The 17,578-nt window shown below is 35.0% G+C and overlaps 5 protein-coding genes across 5 annotated transcripts; all 5 read right to left on the reverse strand.

Moving 5' to 3' along the window:
- Nucleotides 1-573: 573 nt before the first annotated feature.
- On the reverse strand, nt 574-3,278 carry LOC101257110 (cytochrome P450 704C1-like). The gene is made up of 6 exons (XM_004229867.5): nt 2,826-3,278; nt 2,070-2,285; nt 1,696-1,989; nt 1,293-1,622; nt 1,003-1,206; nt 574-882 (listed from the first exon to the last, which is right to left on the reverse strand). Exons 1-6 carry the CDS (start codon nt 3,168-3,170, stop codon nt 703-705), a joined length of 1,569 nt encoding a protein of 522 aa, XP_004229915.3. The 5' UTR covers nt 3,171-3,278; the 3' UTR covers nt 574-702.
- A 1,037-nt stretch (nt 3,279-4,315) lies between these two features.
- On the reverse strand, nt 4,316-6,258 carry LOC101265281 (13S globulin seed storage protein-like). The gene is made up of 3 exons (XM_004229896.4): nt 6,008-6,258; nt 4,699-5,431; nt 4,316-4,626 (listed from the first exon to the last, which is right to left on the reverse strand). Exons 1-3 carry the CDS (start codon nt 6,207-6,209, stop codon nt 4,479-4,481), a joined length of 1,083 nt encoding a protein of 360 aa, XP_004229944.1. The 5' UTR covers nt 6,210-6,258; the 3' UTR covers nt 4,316-4,478.
- A 1,554-nt stretch (nt 6,259-7,812) lies between these two features.
- On the reverse strand, nt 7,813-10,545 carry LOC101259785 (cytochrome P450 704C1-like). The gene is made up of 6 exons (XM_004229877.5): nt 10,049-10,545; nt 9,338-9,553; nt 8,969-9,259; nt 8,565-8,888; nt 8,275-8,478; nt 7,813-8,135 (listed from the first exon to the last, which is right to left on the reverse strand). The coding sequence occupies exons 1-6, from the start codon at nt 10,361-10,363 to the stop codon at nt 7,956-7,958; spliced, it is 1,530 nt and encodes a 509-aa protein (XP_004229925.2). The 5' UTR covers nt 10,364-10,545; the 3' UTR covers nt 7,813-7,955.
- Nucleotides 10,546-10,799: 254 nt separating this feature from the next.
- Nucleotides 10,800-13,599, reverse strand: LOC101259987 (cytochrome P450 704C1-like). Its single transcript, XM_004231131.5, has 5 exons — nt 12,919-13,599; nt 12,507-12,791; nt 12,047-12,379; nt 11,733-11,933; nt 10,800-11,263 (listed from the first exon to the last, which is right to left on the reverse strand). The coding sequence occupies exons 1-5, from the start codon at nt 13,438-13,440 to the stop codon at nt 11,066-11,068; spliced, it is 1,539 nt and encodes a 512-aa protein (XP_004231179.1). The 5' UTR covers nt 13,441-13,599; the 3' UTR covers nt 10,800-11,065.
- On the reverse strand, nt 13,128-17,153 carry LOC101257406 (cytochrome P450 704C1). The gene is made up of 6 exons (XM_019215977.3): nt 16,482-17,153; nt 16,114-16,398; nt 15,658-15,999; nt 15,347-15,547; nt 14,676-14,834; nt 13,128-13,820 (listed from the first exon to the last, which is right to left on the reverse strand). Exons 1-6 carry the CDS (start codon nt 17,001-17,003, stop codon nt 13,767-13,769), a joined length of 1,563 nt encoding a protein of 520 aa, XP_019071522.2. The 5' UTR covers nt 17,004-17,153; the 3' UTR covers nt 13,128-13,766.
- Nucleotides 17,154-17,578: the final 425 nt, after the last annotated feature.

Raw genomic sequence — 17,578 nt, forward strand, 5'->3', positions numbered from 1 at the left:
ATGGGCCCAAGCCTGTTAGGGCGTAGCTTAGCACTATATATAGACGCTATGGCAAACCCTATTCTGTATTTTGTTCTTGCCTCTCCATAATAAAACTGCCCTCTCTTCTTGTGGACGTAGCCAATTTATTGGTTCTTGTGGACGTAACCAATTTATTGGTGAACCACGTAAATCTGTTGTCTTGTTTTTCGCGTTTATATTTTCTTGTATTATCTCGAATTCCGCATAACAGTTTGTTTTGAGAATGTATTCAACGTCAACAGGGTCAGAACTCAGAAGTATCAATCTTCTTCCTGAGAGGACTAACAAATCTGTAAGTCTTGTACTTGCCAGCGAGATCAGTCATGTAATGGTGCAACCTATGGATTACTTGTGAACAGTAAATAACAATGACGTAAGTTAGTGTTCATGCAATTTCTATTCGTGGTTCTTTCTTTGAAGTGTGGTCAGGGAAGGAGAAACAATTGTTATTCCACTGAAAATCACAAACTTACATGGCATGGAAACACTTGGGGCAGAAGGTAAAACGATGAAAATGTGAATGTGTAACAATGATACATACCATAGACAGCAAACCTTATTTCCATGCCAGGTTAATGTTATTTGATAGGATATTGATGTCACAAACAACATCCGGGCAGAACTGGACAGATACTAATATACTTTATTACTACATATTTATGTTAACTCTTTCTGGTTGCCTTATCTACGAAAGACACGAACATGCAATCCCCCATCAATGTGAAGATTAATCATTGTCCTGTAGTTGATAGCCTTCTTATCATCACTCAACTTGAAAACAAAGTACGATAACAACACAGCAGAGAATATCTTCATCTGTCTATAAGCAAACTCCTTTCCCAAGCAGATCCTCGGCCCTGCCTGTTTTATCAACAAAAGAATGTGCTTAGTAGCTAGTAATGTGACAGTATATAGGCACTAGACAAATTATGCCGACTCACGTTCAAGGCTTTAACAGAACTAATAACAGCTTTGACCAACCTGGAAAGCTGTAAATTTGAAGGGGTTCTCTGGCCTGAAGAAACCATCACGATCAAGCCATCTCTCTGGTTTATATTCTTCTGCATCATCACCCCATATGAATTTCATTCTTCCCATTGCATATGGTAGGTAACACACCACGTCCCCTTTGTTCACACTGAATCCATCGGGTAAGGTGTCATCTGAAAAACATATTTTTGGATCCTGCAGTAAGAGGAAAAACAAAAGTATGAACTTAAAATATAAATCTACTTTGCCACAGCTGTATGATGAAAGAAGTTGTTTCATACCAATGGAACTGCAGGATAAAGCCTAAGAGTCTCTGTCAATGCAGCATGAAGATATTGCATCTTTACAAGTGCTTCTTCACTCACATTAGCAGCAAATTCTGTTATGTCTGTTGCATTTGTTTTCTCAGTTGTTGCTTCTTTAATCTCTTGTACTACTTTCTCCTGTACATGAGGGTACTTGCAAAGCACATATATGAACCACGAAAGGGTGGTTGATGTTGTATCTTTGCCAGATAATAAGATGCTCAATATTATATCGCGCAAATACTTGGGATCTGTATCAGTTATTTGCAATAACCTTGACAAAATGTCTTCTTTCTTCCACTGCATCTGGCAAAAGATCATAATATCTAAGCATCTATCCTCATTAATAAAAGTAGTAGCTATAAGAAGATTAACCTACAGATAGAACATGATTTTCTGGTTTACTCATCTGCTCAGTTCTTATGTGGATCAGCTTATAGACAAATGCATCAACAGTTCTGATATTGTCCCTTAACTTGCCTTCTACTCCGATGTTGAGAGCTCTTTTAATCTTCCAGAAGATATCAGTATATCTCCAAGTTGTCGTTGCATTAGCATTGTCAAATGCATCGATAAATCTTTTGTCTTCTTCATTTGAACCGCACGTGTTGTCTAGCTCAGCTCCGAAGGCAACTCCGATTATAGAATCTAGAGATGATTGCATGAATAGATCCTTCATTGACGACACTAAGTTTACTTGTCTGGTGAAAACAAAAAAGGGTTGCTTAATGTGGTCGAATCATGGAAACTTACTTGAATGTCAACTGCCTTGTTGGAATTGGCAGATTCAGATAATATTTGAGCTAGCTTTGCCACATTTTTTCTGAAGACCACACTGCTGAAATCCCTCGAGACCCTCGTAGAGAACTCATGGCTCAACAATTTCCTCTGCTCCCGCCATTTATCTCCATCAACTGCAAAAATCCCATTCCCTAACAAGTCCTTTAGAATGCTATAATTATACCATCCCTGCAGATTATTTTTACAAAAAAAAACTCAAGATGGAAATCCGAGAATAGTTTCATCATTTTGTTACATCTACTGGTAGATTCATATAGCCGGCTGTAACTTATTTAGTAATTAATTGATAGACTGACAGATCAGATACATTTCAAATTTCCCAACTCCAAGTACTTTTAATATATCCATGATTTGGTAAACACGAAATAAGAAACTTTGAATTATTTAATGTAAGAGTGCTCACATTTTCTGCATACTACTAGTTCATCATTTGTATCTTTATGGTTGATTCTTGTAAAAATATGACATTTGGGCCTAATTCAAAGCTAGTTCATGAGGGGAGGATTGCCCAAGTCCATATTAGGAGATCACCGGTCCATTTCCCAACCAATGTGGACTTTTTTACCCACTCCAACACTTCTCTTAAACATCACTGGTGTTTTAGCCATGAATTCAATAATTTACTTAATTACTAATAAGGCTTTTCAGAGTCTATCAAATTCCAACACTAAAAAAAAGACTATCTTGGATGTCTAGAAAATGGTGTACCTTGCCATAGTTGTCAATGTTTGTTTTGAGAATGTATTCGACGTTAGCAGGGTCAGAAGTATAAATCTTATTCCTGAAAGGGCTAATCAATCTATAAGTCTTGTACTTGGCAGCAAGATCAGTCATGTAATGGTGTAACCTCTGGAAGTTTATAAGCTGATTGAAAATGGTGCCGCCAATTGGATGGTATCTCTTTTTTCCATGTAGTTTTCTGGTCAGAAGATGAACTAGGAACACACAAAAGACAAGTGAGAGAATTATGGATGATATGGTTATGGAGCTTTTAAGAGTATCCATGGAAACCACTAATATATCGTTGTGCATGTTTGTCTTATAACGTATCATTTATGTACTTAATGGGAGTAGAAGGTATTCAATCCATCTAATGCTTAGATGAATTAAAGTTCCCTTTTAACTTAAGATTTGGTCCACAAGAATATAGGTTTGGTTTTCTTAGATAAATGTTACTGTTAGCCATTTGAATTTTGAGAAACAGAAAATGCAATAATCTTTTGGCCAACTTTCTGATGTTAGGTAGCTGCTAATAATGCCCAACCAACACTAAGCCCTCAAGATGTCAAGTATCCAATGTTTCTAAGTCATTTTTGCAACATGTTTTTATAGGGTATGATCTTTCGTAGCCAGTTTGGCAAGAAAAAAACAGTGAAATCCGATCCAATTTACTTCAATCAATTAGTTAACATGTCATTAAATGTATTTCTGAAATACAGAATAAATCATTGGTCTATCATATTATCAATCGAGACAATATAACTTAGAAGTGTTCTATAGGATATTATCTGCTTCCAATTCCTTTCCAAGAATTGTATTGTTCAAAAGCCATGATAACATTTGACTCTGTTATGTGTATACTACTAGTTCATGGTCTATTTGCGTACTCCAGTATCGTGTCTCAGTTGAAGCACATTCCTGATTGGGATATTTTTCTTTATCTCTATTGAAGAAACTTTCTCCTCAGTTAAAGAATATTTCTTTATTGAAATGTGAGTCATGTCAATTTGCAAAACACCATTGCATGTGTCGTCACATCCAAGAGTTATTTAGTGAGTTGAATAATTAGCTTATGAGCTAGTTTATTTTGATGTTTGGAGACCATGTCCCGTCGACCAACATATCATAAAACAGTTATTTGCAAAAGTCACATGCCTCGTAAGAATCCTCTGGTGCAATATAGATACTGTCTATGCCGTACAAATTTAATGAGATGGTCAGCTTAAGTTTTAAGATGAGATATATAGTCACTGTACACTTCAAACAAAGTTCCTGTTTTCATCAAGTAATTATATATTGTATTACTGTTATAATTTTAATTATACATTCAAACGCTTTAACCTTGGACCACAAACTTCATCAAACTGGAGGCAATAATGACGAACGAGTAAAAGATGAAATTAACATATATTAGGCCCGTGCTCAGCAATGGCGCACCACCACTGTATATACATGTGTAAATATGAAACGACAAAGAAGCTGCACCAAGTTCATTTCCCTTTTATTAAGAAGACATTCAGGAAAAGCTCCAATCCATCTTATTTTCAAGCATAGAATTATTACATATTGTAATATTATTAATTAATTTAAAAATATGCATACATTTCAACTGTCCAACAAGTAACAAACTGGAACAGTTACTTAAATAGTTGAAGGTGGGGCAATCACTGCACCCTTAGCAATCTTGGACTTGAAAGACTCCGTCACATTTAGAGAGGCCTCTAAAACTGATGGAGATATTGCTTTCCAAATTGAATTTTTCCCGCCTGATAATCCTCCGTATACTTGCCTGCATATGTATATTTTAAACGAACAATGTCGCGTAAATTGTTATATATAGTTAAATAATAGAACTACTTACTTTGACGACGTTATGACTGAGAAGAACTCCATTCCTCCTTCATCAGCTTCCACAACAAACGGAAAGAATTTAGGAACAAAGAACAATTCACCTTCCTTCACTTTGGTATCCAACACAACCTTACGTAAAGGTCCCACAATTTGAACACGTCCACTCCCTTTTGTAACATAACTCAACTGAACGGACAAATCCGCTGTAAAAACAGGACCAAATAAAGCACCACCTTCCAAAACTACATGATTCGCGCTTAATCCAATGTCTCTAAGCAACGGTAAATTCCTACAAGTTACCGCGGATAAAATTCCACCATTTTTTACCTGAACGGTACAATGTTCCGCGCTATCCAAGTTGAAAACCAACTCGTGTTTCGCGTTTTTGTTACAAGGTTCTGGCATTTTTGTGTCTTCCTTTATTTTAATAATAATATTACAACTAGTCTCTTCTTTTATAAGTTTTTCGATTTCAGGTTTGGTCATGTGAAAAGATTTAGCTATGAGTTCATTAGAGAATCCATTTAAAATACCGGTGAATCCAGTTAAGAAGAAACCACAGTATTCTCCAGGGGTGTATTCATCATCATATTCTCCTAAGAAAATTATTTCGAGTTTAGACTCTCCATCATTGTACCACCATGACACCTCTTTCATGGTAAGAGGTAGAGTATCCCCTTTTTGTAATTTTATAACTTCTTCTTTTGAATCTTCCGATGATATCAGCCCCACAATGCATTCACCTATCAGAATTACATAAAAGACATAATTACATATATTGAACTCTAAACTTGGTTTCAAATTTTAATTTTAACTTCAAACTTTTATAGCACACAAATAGGCACTTTAACTATCCCATCTTTCAATAAATAAACATGCGATTTCTACCTGGCAAAATACACGCGCGAGTGGGGGTAATTTTTGAAGCCCACAAAGGTAAAGAAAATGTTGAAATCACAATTTTACCCTTAATAAATCTCTTTTATATTAATTAAATTTTATTTTATTTTTAGTTTCAAAATGACATGTAAGATATATTTTTTTTTAAAAAAAAGACATGTAAAATATTTAGTTAGTTGGCAGCCACTGATTGGCTCACTGGGAGTTCACGCACTTTGACTCCAAAAATCGTGTGTTTATTTATTGAAAGATAGGATAGTTAAAATGCCTATTTGTGCACTATGAAAGTTTGAGGTCAAAGTTAAAATTTGAAATCAAATTTAGGATCAAATATATGTATTATATTTTTTTTATATAAATGGTTATGTTATAGTAACAATTAACGGAAAGGATTGTCCAAAAACATATATCGTACGTACCTTGACAAACATAAGCAATTTTTGAGGAAACGGAATAGTAAGGTTGAACAAACGCATGAGGCTGAAGAAGAAATAATCCAGCAGCAAGTTTTTTCTGGCTAAGAAGAGGAAATTGGCTACTTGACCAACCGTAGTATCCACCAACTCCTTCAACTTCCATTATTATTTTATCTGCTTTTTTCGATGCCAATATTAAATCCATCGATATATTCTCAAACTATATAATAATACCTAAATCACACTTTTGAACTAATTCTTCAGAGGCAGTCCTTCTATTTATAGAGGCCGTCTGATTACGACTTTGAAATATAAAAGTTAGTTAGGTAAAAAGTTGGATTTTATATTTTCATTTTTTTTGGTTTGGGTGTGCATCTGTCCATTCAGCTTTATGTATTATTTGTTTGGTTTATCGATTTTTTAATTTTTAAATATCTTAAACCAATAACTAGATTGAAAATATTTGTTTATCAATTTTCGATTTAATAATAAGAAAATTGTCATAAAACAAATATATGATTTCTTCGATAATTTGGCGCTACAGAGTAATAATGTAACTTTACATAATGCTCATAAAAATAGAAACAATAGTAACTAACATGAAAAAAAAAAGAAAACTATACAACAACAAAATAATAATGTGAATTAAAGGCTAAGGAGAAAAGATAGTAAATAGTATCGTACTGATATTAATATGTAAATATTTTTATAGAACAAAGTAGGAAACTATTACAATGTAAATGTGTTATCGATTTATTCAATAACCCAATATTAAAAAAGAAAAACTGAATCAATTATCTGATCGTTAATTAACCCAATAGTAATACAATATCTTTTTTTTCATTCACTTGATTCTATTTTTGCACACACCTACCAGTAACTTACTTTTGGAAAGAAGCAACCCCACGTTGGCTATTATTTGAAGAAATTTAGCAGGGGCTGTGCAAACGTAGGGATTGTAATTTGTATCTAAAAGTAGTGTTAAACTAGCAAATAGTACATTTGTGATCTATTGAGAGTTTTTTTAATGTACCGTAAAATCTTTATGATTGTAAGGTGTGTTTGGTCAAAAGGAAATGTTTTTTCGGAAAATAAGTGGATTTCTAACTTATTTTTTTAAATATTTGGTTGGATAGAAAATATTTTTTAAAGTTTGAGTTAGTGAATGAAAAATATTTTTCAGAGAAATATTTTTTATTTTTGACTTAAGACTAAAAAAATATTTTTTAGAAAGAAAGTTTTTAAAATAAAAATTAACTCCAATAATAGATTTAGAACCCGACCATGAAATGGCTCGGGAATAGGAGTAAGGGGAGGTTAGCATAAAAATGGGGAAAAAAAATCAAATTGGAAATATTTCTCAAAAATAATTTTTTCTTAATTTTTTTTTGTGGGGGTAGGGTAGGGGTGGGTGTGGCGTAAAAAATGATTTTTCTTAGAATTTGATATATTTCCAAAAATAATGTTAAAAAAGAGAGAAAAATTGACAGGGCGGGGGGAGGGGGTGGCCTTGTTGGGGGTGGGGGTGGATGGGGTGGTGGCGTAAATTTTTTTTAAAAAACAATCAAGTTTGAAATATTTTTCAAAAACAAAAACAGTTTCATTCACCAGTTTTTTAATAGAAATACGGTTAGTTTTACTTCTAAATGAACATTTTCAGATGACCGTTATTACTCATGAACAGTAAACTGCAATGCGATAAGCTAACGTTTCAAGCAACTTCGATCTGTGAAACTTATATGGAGTGAAAACATAAGGGAGGAAGGTAAAACAAGGAAAATATGAATTAAATAACAATGACACCTTCCTTAGATTACAAACCTTATTTCAATTGCACCGGTTGATGTTATTTGAAAGGCTTATTTTGGATACTCATGTCATGGAATTACATTTTGAGGCAGAGTAGGACTGATACTAACATACATTTTAATTTATACTCTTTCTAGTGGCCCTATCTATGAAAGACATCAACATGGAGTCCGCCGGCGATCTGAAGACTAATCATTGTCCTATAGTTGACAGTGTTCTTGTCATCACTCAACTTAAAAACAAAGTAATGTAACAACACAGCAGAGAATATTTTCATCTGCCTATAGGCAAACTGCTTCCCCAAGCAGATCCTCGGCCCTGCCTGTTTTATCAGCAAAAGAACATGCTTAGCTAATTGGTTAATGTGACAGTATATAGGCACTAGGCAAATAAGTACTGACTCGCGTTCAAGACTTTAACAAATGATAATTAAAGCTAAAAAAAAAGAAGATTTGACTGACCTGGAAAGCAGTAAATTTGAAGGGGCTCTCATGCCTGAAGAAACCATGGCGATCAAGCCATCTCTCTGGTTTATATTCTTCTGCATCATCACCCCATATAAATTTCATTCTTCCCATTGCATATGGTAGGTAAGACACCATATCTCCTTTGTTCACACTGAATCCATCTGGAAAGGTGTCATCCGAAAAACATAATTTTGGATCCTGCAGTAAGGGGAAAAACAAAAATAACAACATGAAACATACATCTACTTAGCCGCTGATGTATGATGAAAGTTGTTGTTTATTACCGTTGGAATTGAAGGATAGAGCCTAAGAGTCTCTGTCAGTGCTGCATGAAGATATTGCATCTTTTCAAGGGCATCTTCACTTACATTGGCAGCAAAATCTGTTATATCTGTTGCATTTTCTTTCTCGGTTGTTGATTCTTTGATCTCTTGTGCTACTTTCTCCTGTACATGAGGGTACTTGCATAACACATATATGAACCACGAAAGGGTGGTTGCTGTTGTATCTTTGCCTGCTATTACGAAGTTCAATATTATATCACGCAGATACTTTGGATTTGTACCAGATATTTGCAGAAACCTTGACAAAATGTCTTCTTTCTTCCACTGCAACCGGAAAAATATCATAATATCTAAGCATCTATCTACATAAGTAAAAAAGAAGTAGCTGTAAGACGTTAACCTACTGATAAATCAGCATCTGGTTTAGTCATCTGCTCAGTTTTTCTCTGGATCAGCTTATAAACAAATACATCAACAGTTCTTATATTGTCCCTTAACTTTGCTTCTACTCCGATATTGAGAGCTCTTTTAATCTTCCAGAAGACATCGACGTATCTCCAGGTTGTCATTGCATTAGCATTGTCAAATGCATCGCCAAATTTTTTGCTCTCTTCATTTGAACCACATATGCTGTCTAGATCAACTCCACAGGCAACTCTGAAAATTGAATCTTGAGTTGATTTCATGAATAGATCCTACATTGACAAACTAGGTTCATTTGTCTGGTGTAAACATAAAAGGGTTGTTTAATGAAGTCGAGACATGGAACTTACTTGAATGTCAACTGTTGTGTTGGAATTGGCAGCGTTAGACAATACATGAGCTAGCTTTGCCACATTTTTTCTAAAGACCACACTGCTGAAATCCCTCAAGACCCTCGTGGAGAACTCATGGCTCGACAACTTCCGCTGCCCCTGCCACTTATCCCCATCAACTGTGAAAATCCCATCCCCAAACAGGTCCTTAAGAATGCTGTAATTATACCAACCCTGCAGATTATTTGAAAAACTCAAGTGGGAATCAGAAAATCATTCTACCATTTTGTCACACCAGTTGGGAGATTCGTATAGCCAGCTGCTACTTATTCGGGAATTCAGACAGATCCAGGGATTCATTTAGATACTTGAAATAAGATCCAATTCATCCCAACCCCCAATCTAAACTGACCTTAAAAGAAGAAGAGAAAAGAAACTACAACTAGATAGTTTGACCATACAACTGGAATGGAACGCCACTAGTTTCCAATTTTCCAACTCCAAATACTTGGAATTTAACCAAGATTTAGCACTACTTAACATCTACTTACCAAAAATATACAGATTTATAAAATTCTCTTTTATCAAACAGTAACAGTAGCCCAATCGTATATATCTGTCCACAACATGAAATAAGAAACTTCGAATAATAGTTACTAATAAGGCATTCAAGAATCAATCTGCTCCTACATAAAAAGGGTTATCTAGGATTTCAAGAAAACGACCTACCTTGCCATAGTTGTCAAAGTTTGTTTTGAGAATGTACTCGACGTTAGCAGGGTCAGAAGTATAAATCTCATTCCTAAAAGGGCTGATTAACCTGTAAGTCTTGTACTTGCAAGCAAGATCAGTCATGTAATGGTGTAACCTGTGGAAGTTAATGAGCTGATTGAAAATGGTGCCACCAATTGGATGGTATCTTTTTTTTCCATATACTTTTTTGGTCAGAAGATGAAATATGAATCCACAAAAGAGAAGTGAGAGAATGATGGATGTTAAGGAGATAATGGAGCTATGAAGAATATCCATCGAAACCACTGCCATGTCCTAGTGCATATTTTTGGCTTATAATGTTTCGCTAAATACGTTCTTTTGACTTAATTCATCTTCATCTTCATCATCAATATTATTTTATGGTTTTTACAACTTTCTGTGCATCAGCAATCTTGTTCTATTTTCTGTGCACAGCAATCTTGTTCTATTCTGTGCATAGGCAAGTTAGATAAGCTCTTTTGTCTCAGTCTTACTTCCTGTTTGTCTTTTCCCTTTATTTCCCCTTCAAATCTCATGAGCTCATCAGGCTGATGGTTCTTTTAAAAAAGGATAAGTCTGAAACAACATGCCAAAATGATTTCGTGTCATGTTTGTCTGTCCTGCTTTATACGGTATGATTTGATCTAGTCAATCAAATTTTATTATCCAATGTGCTATATGTTCCACTAACAAGGGAAAGATTTTTTTTTTTCATTAGACAACAGAGTGCTATATAACCTACTTTTTATTCAGTTATTTAAGTTCACCAAAAAAAAAAACATTTTGAATATGGTATTCAGGATTGCAACATCCCACTAATATGCCATTTCGTACTTTTAAGAAGGAATCAAGAACTTGATGAAATCGTACTAGAATCCACTTTCTTGACACAACTTTGTGGATAGTTGAACTAATAGTTCAAATGTCAAAAATGGATAATCATGACTTCTGTATATTAGCTTTAAAGATGACATTCATAGTGCTTTCTGCATTTCAGCCTCCTACTAATCCTCTTCTTGGAACTGCATGAACTGGAAGCCCTTCATTGATATGGAGTGTAAACATGGTTCTGTAGGTTACTACTTTCGTCTCATCGGATAACTTGAACCTGAAGAAATGAAGAAGAGCCATTGCTAAAATCTTCATTTGCTTGTAAGCAAAATCTTTGCCTAGACATATTCGTGGACCAGCCTGTGAATCAAGAAAGCAAAGAAGTTAGAGAAAAGATAAAGATAAAAAATTTTGCCGGTTGTCCCTTCTTTGGGACAGATGTTTAGTAAATGATCTTCTCTTTTTAATTTCTCTTTGAATTTATGGACCTTTTAGATCATGATCTAAATATACTTTTTGAGCAAACTGACTATCTTATGAGAAAATGTTAGACCGGAGTTTAAAATATTGTAAGTTACCACAACCATTAGATGATAGTCTGATATTTTGTGTGTAATTGGTCGAGTAAACGTTAGGCTCGAGTGGAACATTTGCCAAAAGGTAATTTCTCAAGGGTTATGTTTGTGCAACAGCTTAACTTCTTTTAGGTCTCTACTAAACTTAGCATCTTTGAGAATGATCTTTTTGCAATATTGCTTCCCAAAAAAGGTAGAGCCTCAACAATAACTACCAATTTAGGAGTCACCAAGTATGGAGGCTTAATACATACATGAAATGCTATGAATTTGAATGGTGACTCTGGCTGGAAAATCCCATCTTTCAACCATCTTTCAGGTCGGAAATCTTCAGCATCATTCCCCCAAATATAAGGCATTCTCCCCATTGCATAGGACACATAATTGACTTCATCTCCCTTTCTGATGTGAAATCCATCAGGAAGGATATCATCTGCATCTGCACATCTGCCATCCTGAATATTGACAAATAACATATTGCATGTGTCAAACGAAGACAGTAGAAATGAAAAGGAGTAATTTGGTTTTAATTTTGGAAAAAATGCAGTTTTTTGGACAAAATTTATACCACTGGGACTGCAGGATATAGCCTCAATGTTTCTGTCAATGCTGCATGAAGATAATGCATTTTCTCAAGGGCTTCTTCTGTAATACTTGCTACAAAATATTCCAAATGTTCCTTATCCTTCACGTTATTACCAATAACTTCTGTTATTTCCTCAACAACCTTTTCTTGTATTAAGGGGTTCTTGCAAAGCATGTAAAAGAACCATGAAAGAGTATTAGCAGTACTGTCTTTGCCAGCAAGCATAAAATTCAGTATTATATCTCTGAGATACTGATCAGTCATTTTCTCTGGATCCTTTTTGCTCTCTTCCAGAAACCTTGACAGTATATCCTCCTTATCAATCATGCAGAACAGACAAAAGATTCATTACAATGAGAGTTAAAAAGATTCTGTACTTTTAAGGATGTAATGTAAAGGTCTGGCATTCGTAACACATGAATAATATGAAATTAAGACTTACAGAATCGTGTTTCACTTCTAGCTGTTTGCGCCTTGATCGAATCAGTTCATCAACAAATTCATGGATGAATTTGATGTTCTTTTTCAGGAGAGCTTCAGAGCCGATATTGAAGTATCTCTTAAGCTTCCAAAAGGGATCAACATAACGCCAATATATCAATTCATTAGAATCATCAAAGGCCTTGATGAAACTGTCATCATCTTCTCCTGATCCATCCAGGCAGTTCAGATCAACTCCAAAGCCAACTTTGAATATTGAATCCAGGGAACATCTCATTAGCAGTTCCTACAAGTATGGTGCATATAAAGTTTTATGATAAAACTGACTGTTGAAACAATACTGATAGTATTAATTTGTTTAGAGACTGCTAAATTTGAGGGGAAGTGCTAAAAAAAATTGTTCAATGACTCACTTGAATATCAAAAACTTGGTTGGAGATATAGAACTGAAAAACTTTTCTGACCAATTTGTCTGCTCTTTTTCTGAAAACAGTGCAACTAAAGTCTCTCAAGACCCTAGCTGAGAACTCCAGACTTGCAAGCTTTCTCTGCTGCTTCCATTTCTCACCATCCACAGCAAAAATCCCTTTTCCAAACAAATCCATTATTATCTCTTCATTACGCTTGCCTTTAGAATACTTGCCAAACTTTGTCTTAAGAATGTGCTCTACATTTCTTGAATCAGTGGTGCATATTATACTCTCGTCCGGAGCTAAAAATCGGGAGGTAGGAAGTTTCTTGGCGACTTCTGTTTGATAATCATAGAGTCTTTTGAAGTAGAAGAGTTGGTGAAACACAGTTCCTATCACTGGTGCAGATTTGGGGTTTCTGATTGACTTGCCAGCATAGATCCTTAGTATTAAAACTAAGAAGGAAGTGACAGAAATGACACAGAGAGTTCCTATACAGGTGAAGATGGTATAGAGGAAATCCATTTTTTTTCTAGTATGGAGAGGTGACAACCATCTATTTAAAACTCAGCCTTATAGTACTCAAAATCCTGTAGATACTAAGAGAATATGCCCGAGAAGATTCACCAAATTTTTATTCTTGGCAGATTTTTCAAACTGTGTTCTTGGAGTGAACTGTTAATTTGGAATCTTGCAGTATTGGACTGGGAAATATTAATCCTAGTCACATCATAGAAAATGAATTGAAAGAAAGTTACAGAATAAAGAAAAGAACATGTCCTTATCATGTATACCGTAAGGTTTATCTCGCCTGCAACTGCTTCTCCTGTTTTGGCTTGCTTGTCCTCATATCACCAATTGGCATGCCCTTGTATCTCTATGCTTTCTTGATTACTATAATTAACCTGTGTAACAAGAGTATACATAAACTAATCAAGAATCATGCATAGTCATTACAAAAATGTTTCTGTTGTAGACTTTTCTCAAGGTAACATTTAGAAATTGAGGCATAGTTGATTGATTGATAGCGAACTGCATATAAGGAGCACATATGTATTCACTTCCAATTTTCTGTGTGTCAGATACTTACTCAATTCTTTGTTTTATTGTTAAAGTTTTAGGCTAACACTTTCTCCCTCTTTTTTTCCTCTGAAAAAATTCTTGAGTGAAAGTCTGAAGCTGATATTAGTTCCCTGTGAGTTAGGCAGCTTCTGTGCTTCAATTGTTCTATGCCTTGTTTGTCCATCCTAGATATTCGTTCTTGGATGGAGGCTCAAAATCAGCCTCATGAAAATCTTTATAGGGCATAATCTGATCTAGTTGATAAATTTTTTTTTGTCTCAATAATATCAAAAGTTCTTGACTTAACTCAACGTGTGTTATATGTTTCAGTAACAAAATAAAAAAAGCATCAAACTGGATTTGGTAGTTTGTTATGATTTCATCTCTTACTTTTTAGTTTGTTATTCAAGTTCACCAAAAAAAAAAGGCAGGTTACAAATATGAAATTCTGAGTGCAACATCTCGCTAATATGAAGTCATTCCTTATTTTTAAGACGAAATCAATAACATGATGAAACATTATCATCCACTTCCTTGACACAAGGTTGTGACTAGTTGAACTTATAGTTCACATGGTGGAATGGACAGTCATTATATATGTAGATAAGCTTTAAAGATGACATGTTATACATTGAAATCTGAAAGTGGCTTTCTGTATTTCATGCTTCTATTAATCCTCTTCTTGGAACTGCACGAACCTGAAGCCCTTCTTTGATGTGGAGGGTAAACATGGTTCTATAAGTTACTTCTTTCGTGTCATCGGACGATTTGAACCTGAAGAAATGGAGAAGAGCCATTGATAATATCTTCATTTGTCGATAAGCAAAATCTTTGCCTAGACACAATCTTGGACCAGCCTGTAAATTTAATAAACCAATGAGTTACAGAAATGATAATATGATGAAGCCCCTGTGTCAAGGAAGATTTAGCAGTATCCCTTATGGTATTCTAATCCCTTCACAGGTTACTTATAATACAGGCAAAAGAAGATATATATTCTTTGGATCAAAGTACACTACCATCTTCGCCATTATAAATTAACATAAGCATCAAAAGCCCTTGGTGAGATCTTGACAAGCTCTCTGCTAAAACTTCACATATTTAAGCATAATCTCCTATTTTTCCGACGGTAAAGATATGACACTTGGGGCTAATTCAACCCTAAATGCTAGTTCATGAGATGAGGAATGCACAAGTCCATATAAGCAGACTACGAGTCCATTCCCCACAAACCAAAGTGGGACTCTAATCCACTCTAATATTGACGATACTTAACAGCAACTATATAGCCTCAGGGATCACCTATATCAGTTCAGGAGACACTACATATGAAGGTATACTATGATTACAAGTTACAGCATACTCTTACATGGAATGTTATGAATTTGAATGGTGACTCTGGCTGGAAAATCCCATCTTTCAACCATCTTTCAGGTCGGAAATCCTGAGCATCATTCCCCCAAACGTAAGGCATCCTCCCCATTGCATAGGACATATAATAAACCCCATCCCCTTTCTTGACGTGAAAGCCATCAGGAAGAACATCATCTGCATCCGCACACCTGCCATCCTGCATATAAACAAATGACATGTTGCATATGAGAGATAGATACAAAAAAGAAGAAATGATAGATGTATTTTGTTTTGCATACATTGCAGTTTTATGGACAGAAGTAGTACCACTGGGACAGCAGGGTATAGCCTCAAGGTCTCTGTTAATGTTGCATGAAGATAATGCATTTTCTCGAGGACTTCTTCTGTAATACTTGCTACAAAATCATCCACACTTCCATTATCCTTCATGTTATTGCCAATAACTTCTCTTATTTCCTCAACAATCTTTATTTGGATCAAGGGGTTCTTGCAAAGCACATAGAAAAACCATGAAAGAGTATTAGCAGTACTATCTTTGCCAGCAAGCATGAAATTCAGTATAATATCTCTGAGATACCGATCAGTCATTTTTTCTGGATCCTTCTTGCTCTCTACTAGGAACCTTGAGAGTATGTCCTCCTTATCCATCTTGCAGAACAGAAAGAACGTTAATAATCATGTTAGACGAGATTCTAAAATAGCTTTTGAAGATGGAAATGCTTCATTTCTATCTTTCCAAACATTTTAATAACTAAGACTTACAGAATCTTGTTTCATTTCTAGCTGTTTGCGCCTCGTTCTAATCAATTCATCAACGAATTCTTGGATGAACTTGATGTTCTTTTTCAGAAGAAATTCAGATCCGATGTTGAAGTATCTCTTAAGCTTCCAGAATGGATCGACATAACGCCAATATGACAATGCATTTGAATCATCAAAGGCCTTGATGAATTCGTTATCATCTCCACTTGATCCATCCAGGCAGTTCAGATCAACTCCAAAGCCAACTTTGAATATTGATTCCAGGGAGCATCTCATTAGCAGTTCCTACGAGTATGCTGACATATTTTAGTGATAAAAATTGGCTAATGATATAACCTGGAAATTCATAAAGTTCTTCAATGACTTACTTGCATATCAAAAACTTGGTTGGCAAGAGAGAACTCAGAAACCTTGCTGACCAATTTGGCTGCTCCTTTTCTGAAAACTTTGCAGCTAAAGTCTCTCAATACTCTAGCTGAGAACTCAAAACTTGCAAGTTTCCTCTGCTGCTTCCATTTCTCACCATCCACCGCGAAAATCCCTTCACCAAACAAATCCATTATAACCTCTTGATTTCTCTTTCCTTTAGAGTACTTGCTAAAGTTTGTCTTAAGAATGTGCTCAATATTTCTTGAATCAGTGGTATATATTTCACTCTGCTCCGGCGCCAGAAGCCGGAAAGTAGGAGTCTTTTTAGCCAATTCTGTTTGATAATCATAGATTATGTTGAAGTATAAGAGCTGATGGAACACATTCCCTTCCACTGGTGCATATTTGGGGTTTCTGATTGACTTGCCAGCATAGATCCTTACTGTTAAAACTAATGTAGGAGTCACACAAATCAACAAGAGAATAGCTATGGAGATGAAAATGGTATAAAGAACATCCATTTCTTTTTTCTGATGGAGAGATGATAACCATCTCTATGCACTATATACCACACAGATGCAAAGTTAAATCAAGAAAATTGATCACACATCACATAGAAAATGTATTGACAGAAACTTGAAGAATAAACAATAGAATATGTCACTGTTCCTTTGGAATATGATTTAATAATACATTTTATACTATTATAGGTTGGCCCCCCTGTGGATTTTTTAATATAGAAATGGGTGTTTCATCATCACACGTAGCCTAAGGTTATTCTAGTCTGCAATTTATGCTGATTTTGCTTGCTTGTCCTCACACCAGCAATCACCATCCTTAATTCCTATGCTTATGAATACTAATTTAACCGATGAATAACGCTGAATAGAGTGTATTGGAATATGCATGTATGAGTAATATTTATTTATTTTAGCATGATGTAGTATTTTTAAATTATAATTATTTTAATTATGACTTATTAATGTACAATACTTATTTTATGCGAATTCATTTCTAAAAGTATTTTCTGTATTCTCTTTTTAAGAAATGTCTTGTATAGTTATATTTTGATAGAAGCAAACAATATATTTGGAGC

The sequence above is a fragment of the Solanum lycopersicum genome, chromosome 1 (genome assembly GCF_036512215.1).
Source record: "Solanum lycopersicum chromosome 1, SLM_r2.1".
NCBI classification, from domain to species: domain Eukaryota; kingdom Viridiplantae; phylum Streptophyta; class Magnoliopsida; order Solanales; family Solanaceae; genus Solanum; species Solanum lycopersicum.